Source organism: Echinococcus granulosus (assembly GCF_000524195.1).
Source record: "Echinococcus granulosus chromosome Unknown EG_S00173, whole genome shotgun sequence".
NCBI lineage: Eukaryota > Metazoa > Platyhelminthes > Cestoda > Cyclophyllidea > Taeniidae > Echinococcus > Echinococcus granulosus.
In genome coordinates this window covers 52,832-60,174 of record NW_020170553.1, presented here as the reverse complement: position 1 = coordinate 60,174, position 7,343 = coordinate 52,832, and the positions used below count along the sequence as shown (strand labels likewise).

The window sequence follows — 7,343 nt, the reverse complement described above, 5'->3', positions numbered from 1 at the left end:
ATAGGTAGTAATTTGGAACAGACAAGTTGGAAGTCTTTGGCACCGTCTGCGTTCTCTGTTGTGAGCATGCCTAAAGATTAATTTACCAGAAGTGAGTAAAAAGGGGCAAAGTACTTGAAGGTAATTAGTCGGTGTTTGTCACCAGTACTTCTGTATGCATCAAAAAAGGTAGGTAGGTTTACTTTATCAAAAATTAGGAACTGATTAGCTAACGCATTTTTTTTCCAGTCTGAGGATGATTTTATTATTAATTCATAAACGGTAATTGAGTTGATCAAAACGAAGTGACGGCAGGTGCTGTCGTACTTGAACAACAAAACAACATGGTGGATGAGGTGGTTGACTTTGCCCTAGAGATTGCGTTAGTAAAAGCACTGGGGACGTTCAAAACGCAATGCATCAAAACTGGGCAGCCACTACGTCCCACACTGCTGAGTCTTTTGTACAGCCTGATCATGGGGTCCACCATGCTACCCTATATCAGGTAATTAAACTACTTCGTACACCACAGCACTTGTTCTGCTGGACTGGTAAATGTTAATAGGACAGGGATGTAATAACTTGGGTCAGAGAGCCAACGTAAAAGGTAAATCCCATAAAGGTATCACCAGAGCTGTTTTGTTTGTTTTTGCCCTTTTCAATCAACAAAGGAGACAACGCTCTAATTGGATGCTACAGGTTCCACTTCTCCTGCAAACTAGTTAAAATTTAGGATGCTGAGGCTGATTACCATTGCCCTTTTCTCACCAAAAGTTTGGTGGCTATAACCTGGTTACATCCTCCTATTTCCTTTGACTCAACAGATAGACATACGTTGCTCTTACATCCGCATTGGCTAGGCAACTCACTAGACAAATGTCCATCTTCACTTGGGTCTTGCTTTCTTATGCTAGTTGATTGAATATGGTATGCAAGTAATTAACGACTCTCACTTGTAAAAGATTTCCTTCACCACATAATTCGAGGGGTGATAAATAGGCGGATAATAACGTGAAGGTAGATTTTGACAGATGTGACAATTCTGCAAAAGTATGCCAATGCAATATCTAAACATTCTGATCCCGTAGCAGACAAATGCATTAACAACTCGGTAGTGGAAGGTAAAGTCGTACCTTACTGTGACTGAAGTGTGGTTAGTAAAGAACCAGGGGGATGGCGTAGGCGAAACCCCAAATTAAGGCCACAGATTAAACTGACTCTCCTGCTTTTATTCGAAGCACTGCATTTTTGCATTCTAAAGCAGATGATTGTGTGAACAGTTAAGTTGGGACTCCAGTTGGTCATTTGATCTTTGGAGGTCAACAAATATGGATCGTGATTTACCACCTGAATGAGGCATCACATATAAGTGACATTTGACACCTGACGACTGTGGTGATCAATCAGGTCCCTAAGACGATGATTTTGTGACAAAACTAATCATCAAAAGCCCTCCCAACTAAAGGACTGCAATGAAGGAAAAACGTCTCTTGAGATGCATATTAGCCTTTAAACAAGCCATTCCATGGATGATTCTGTGAAATGAATCATGATTCCTTGTGTTAGCTAGCATACACCAAGTTTCTAGTCACATTGCATGCCACTTTGGAAGGTAGAGGGGTAGCCTGGACTGTGTAAAACTCCCTCGAATTCAAAAGTGTTCGTAGTGGTAGACGCACACAGATCTAGAATGTGGATTATCCACTTGAAAACTCCGATCATCAAAAATGCAAAGAATGGGGTTCACTGGCTACCAGGTGTGAGGCCAAACCTTTCTCATTTCCTTCATAGCATTTCCGCTTTCTGCTGTTACATTCATTTGGGAATTCTCTCAAGTAGGATTAAGCAGAGGTCAGAAATTATAAAAGAACTTTTAAATCAGAGAAGAGTAATTTTAGCAGGTTAGATGAAGAGAAGACATCACATTCGCCTTATACAAACTTATAGAAGACCTGGAATCGCACACTCATGGCATTTTTCCCACTAGCATTGAACTTGAGAGCCAGTTTCTAGCGTAGCGAAAGGATTGCTGAGCTATCCACATCACCCTTCGTCTTGACTGCGTCCAAATGGTCGTCACACTACACCACACTTTGCGCAGAGCATTCCCAAGTTTAAATTAATAGAAAAGTATTAGTGGTGTCTTTTCCTCCGGGTGGGTCTCGTATTTGTTAGACAGACTTATTCCTTTATCCAGAATTTCTTATACTACTGATGAAGTATAAAAGCAACCTGAAAACATCCGATTATCATGAGGCAACATTTGCTGTAAAGACATCTCTCTGCTCTTCTCCTGTGTCATTTAAATGAATGTCCTATGACAAGCAAAAATAGCTTGCGGTTTTCAGCGTAGGTTTGAATGCACTATCTTGACATAACTCGTCGGCAATTCACACACGGAAGGTTATAATTTTGCTCTGTGGGGCGTAATTTTCAAGCAGGGCTTGCAGCCGCCCAGTACTTCATCTACTAATTTCATGTTCGGAACCTCAGGCATCCAAATGCGACTTGCAAGCTACAAATGTTCCTCCAGTCTTGGTAGTGGCGAATGGTTTCTTGTCCATTTGGACGCCTTGAAGGTACGCAACATTAACGCGTGAAGAACGGTCCTCAGTCATTGAATGCGTGTGATGCTGCAACGCTACACTTACACCGATAACAACTGAGAAGTAGGAGAGACGTGGAGGGAAAGATGGGGAAATGGATGCTGCCCACATGTCGTCCATCGAAAACACAACATTAAAGTGGTATGTTAACTTATCAACTGACTGACCGACTATCTTACGTGTAGTGCTGTTAGTGAGTCGAATAAACACATCAGTGGTTATCTCCGAGTAGTCAGCTCATCACTCACCACCTACCACAACCTAATCCACTTCAGTACATCCAACCCAAGCCACTACACCCCGCACCATCCCATCCCCTCTCATCCCATCGATTCCCATCACACACTTCTCACTGTAAAGTACATCTAACCTCCGTGCGCTGAAAAGCCTTTTAATGCCCTCGCTGCCACTCACTCCCCCTGATTGGACAATATTACTCACAAATGGACTTTAAATGCCCCATCAACTATTGAGAAGTCGAGGCCAATCAAAATACTTTTAAACTCGCGAGAATTGGACCGCTGTGTCCCCAGCAGTCAAGCAGCAGATGCCTATCCACCTACCTCAACGCCCCAGCTTACGCACACTTTTCGGCAATAAGGACTTTCGTGTTGGAGCCCTTACTTTTCATGGATCAACCCAAATGTATTCTCAACGGGATCAGATTTGTGTTCATGCACGTATATGGCAAAGCTAATTTGACATTGCACAGCTATTTGTCATGCTCTTCCTCAGTTCTACGCGAGTTATCAGCTGTCAATGAAATCAAGCTACTGACAAGCATTTAGGCGTTATCCATCCTCACTTTCACTGTGCATAAGCACGGGTGTCGAATGGATCACCACTTTACACATGACGCTGGGCTTAACCATTGGGGCTCTCGCAAATCCGGAAGGAATCATAAAGTCTAACATTCTATATGATGAACCAAAAGGAAATCTGAAACCCATTACTATGCCTGTTCCATTATTACTGCCGCAATAGAAGACGAATTACAATAAATGCAAAGCATAAGAAACTTGTTACTGTGGTAGGTAGCAAGGGGAAATGCACCCTCATTAATCTTCTTATACCTTGTTGAATGAGATGGATAACCTTTGACATCATGATCTAATACAACAGTTGTTTGAGTCATACGAATGTGTAAAGAGGAATACGATCACTGTACATTGGGTTGCAGCGACAGTAGCCTTAACCACGCAGCAGAATGACAAAGACGGGTATGCATTTTGGAGTAGCATGGCCTCTGTTGTCATTCCTGTAAGCATTCAACAAGTTTGTGAAACACCCATCCATTCGCTGACGCTCAAGTTGATTTATCTCTCCTGCTGAAACACTCCACCTCAAAGCGGCTATCGGGGTCAGGTGTTGGCTGAGGACTGCTATGAATGCATACATAAATGTAATTGACGAGCAAGTAGAAAACAGAAGAAATCTTCCGAGATTTACAAACTGACTTGGTTCGAATGTAATGATCCTGTACATTATTGAAATATAAGACGGCCAGACTCCAACTTTTACCACCCAAATTGGTGGACTGCTAGTGGAGGATACTAAACGCTACCCCAATCGTCTCCATCCTCCGTTTATTATGCCGTCCGAGGAGAAAAAGGCACATTTGTGGAATGGTGGGTTTTCTGGGCTGCTGTAGATATTTGGCAATTCTGTGACTTCACCAGTAGGCTGATCTCCTTCGCCCTTCCCTCCAATTCGAATGGCAAATTCGCACCCTGAAACAGGTCAAATGAATAACCATTTATTCTGTCACAGCTATTCAGTGTGGAATAGTGCTAATGGGCAGTTTGACTTGGTGGGTTGAAGTGAGGAAATAATTTGACAGGTAGTGTCCGAGAACTGAAGTACTGCCCTAATGGTATCTAGAGATAGAGAACATTATGGAGTTGTTACCCCAATTTCGAAAAATGCAGAATAGTGGAATGCGTCAGTGTAAAAACAATTTAATCACCAAGACTCACCTAAAAGAGGAAAATTGTGTATGAGAAACAACGTTGTCTCATGAGAATGAAGTGATGCTAATTGTGGAAGAGTGGTGCAGTGTGAGATGGGATTGTATGGGGCAGGTTGAGATGGGGTTAGTCCGCTTGAATCAGGCTGGATCAGGTGTGCTGAAGTGGAATGAAATGTGGTGGGTGGTGGGTGGTGAGTGGTGAATTGACCTATTGAACACAACAAATGATATGCTCGTTCGCCCTACTGATAAGCAATCTGCTGAGTCCCATTGTTGTGATTTTGATGTACGTCATGTGAGTGGGATCTATTTCCCTAGTTCTACTTCCCTGTCCCTCCACCTTCCCATTTGTTATCAATGTGTTTCAGACTCACCTGCATTTAATGGCTGCAGACTGTTCTTTACACATTCATCCCGAGTTCCCTCAGTGAGTCCATATCTACACGCCATTCCTCAAGAATGCCAAGACCAAAAGGATTTTCTGAATGTAATGCATCCATCATTCACTAATTCGTCATCCACACCACAAAGAGAAACCGAATTGAACTCGTTTTGGAGGACACCAGATAAGGCTTAATGGAGTGTTTCAGGTTGCTTCAAACGAATTTAGCTTAAATAAGTTTTGAAAGGTGGACTGGGAGTAGGGAATGGTCTATCGCTAGACTGATGTAAACAGTCGGTGGTCGGTGCCACCACTGACAACGCGACAAGTTCAAAGTGAACGAACTTGACTAAGTGGGGTCTTCAACATAAAATGCTCAAATTTCCATTTGTTTTGACCTCATAAATATCTCGTGTATTTGAAAAGGGTCAGGTAATTCCGAATATTATGAACTGGAATTTCCTTTATTTCAAATACCCCCTAGATTTACCCGTTTCACCAATATGCTTCTCCACGAACACCACCTCCATCGATATTTGGAGTCCAAACATGTTCGTTACTACCAAAGCAGAGGAAGGACCGAAGATCTTGCACGACATACCCCTATGACCACATCTGAAACCTTCCCACTCTTCTTTTATTCATTTCGCAATGGTTTTTGCTATTACATCTTCCAAGAAGACCCAGCGATGCTGCCCAATAAAGTATCTGGGTCGGATGCGCAGCCTCGGGCTTTGAATATACAATATTCTTACAACAAATAAATTATGTCGACAAATCTTCCGAACATTGGGGTGATGGTCAGTCAACACACGTAAAATCCAGATAACAGGGAACAACAACAACAATGAATGGATCGCATTATCAAGAAGAACACAGACATAAATATCAAATGCGGGGACAGAAGACTTCAAATTCCGTGCATGACACCATAGGAACGGGTACGCTTAACCACACATCTCCACACTCATCCTACAAACTCGGCAGCCACTGGCCCTTTTAGTGGAACGGAAACACTTGATTAATGACTGCATCGCAATTGCCAAAAGACAAATTCATCCACTGGAGCAGTGTAGCATGACTTGTGAATCCCTCTACTCTAAAGCTTTCCACCTAACGAGCAAGTGCTAGATTAATCTAAAGTCAATCTCTGACAGGAATTAGATGTAGCACCTCTTGAAACATCTTCTCCTTTCCCGTTTTTAAATTGGCTTGAAATTTCACTTTTCCTTTTCTCTTTTGCTTTAGGGAAAGGGAGTATTCCCAACTGGAGTGGATCGTGGAGATTTGACATAACTCCACAAGCAAACCCTCCTCTTACAACAAAGTCCTTTTCTTCTTTCGATATGTAAGTAAGCCAGAATTAGCCAGTTAGGTTTGTAAGTAAGTGCTTATGTAATTACATAAAAGCTTCCTTTATGATGAGTTGTGATGGAGGTCGGGGGTTAAGGAGGTGTGGTGCGTGCCTACGCTTCACTATGTACACAAGAGCTCCATAACAGGGCAGCATTTACCCCTGGATGAAGTAATCATCCAGAGACAGCTAATGGTATATTTGCTCACCAAAATTATGCTAGAACACAAAATGCACACCTCATTACACATCAAACACCAGTACAGAGAGACGGGGAAACAGTCGGTGGGTGAACGAATAACCCCTTCGCAATGGCGCAGGTAGGCACATGTGGGTGGGAGTGAATTGTTCAACTTGGCCTTCGCGACTATTCTCTCGTCTCTACTGACATCTGCGTCAACCGCTGATTTCGGTACCACCCACATTATACACGTCTAAAGGCCCCATTCCACCAGCAGCAATTCCCTTACTTAATTTTCTAGATGCGACAAAGAATGGGGGCTTTTACTAAACTTAAAATATCTCTTCAGCCAATTTATCATCAAGATTACTTTTTCGAACTAGTTCTGTTAGGGAATTTGTTCACGATTAACATGTCGCATTAAGGCAGAAAAGAAATTTTCCCTTTCGTAAAGCAGCAGACGAGTTCGAACCAACCGATGTTCGGTGGCATGTAGTCGGTATTGCTCACGGCACTTACGACCTCTGGTGTTTCCTTAGGAAAGGAATGCCACTTCCTCCTCCCCGGAGGATTTCAGACAGGGTCAAAGTGTAAACATTTCTTCGGGGCCTTATTTTGGCCGCATCTACCCTAGATGCACTTCTACATAGAAAATGTAAATGTGAGTAGTGAATGCTTGAAACATAATCCTTCCACTGAAACCGAGCACCACTATTAATAAAGAAGAATTTCACCTAAAATAGGAATGCTAAAAATTGACGAACTAATTTTCTTAACCTACAGAATTTTTAGCAAATTTTGTCAATAATAATTGCAGGGTGAGGCAGAATAAGTCAGAACCCACTTAAAAATCTCTAGCTTAACCCCAAGCC

At 42.4% G+C, this 7,343-nt stretch overlaps 1 protein-coding gene across 1 annotated transcript; it reads right to left on the bottom strand. All coding sequences in view use genetic code 11, as the record gives it.

Annotated features, from left to right (window-relative positions):
- Positions 1 to 2,468: 2,468 nt before the first annotated feature.
- EGR_09885 (hypothetical protein) lies at positions 2,469 to 5,535 on the bottom strand (the record flags this gene model as incomplete). The annotated part of the gene is made up of 2 exons (XM_024499134.1): positions 2,469 to 2,641; positions 5,427 to 5,535. 2 exons carry the CDS (start codon positions 5,533 to 5,535, stop codon positions 2,469 to 2,471), a joined length of 282 nt encoding a protein of 93 aa, XP_024346448.1.
- Between the last annotated feature and the right edge of the window lie 1,808 nt (positions 5,536 to 7,343).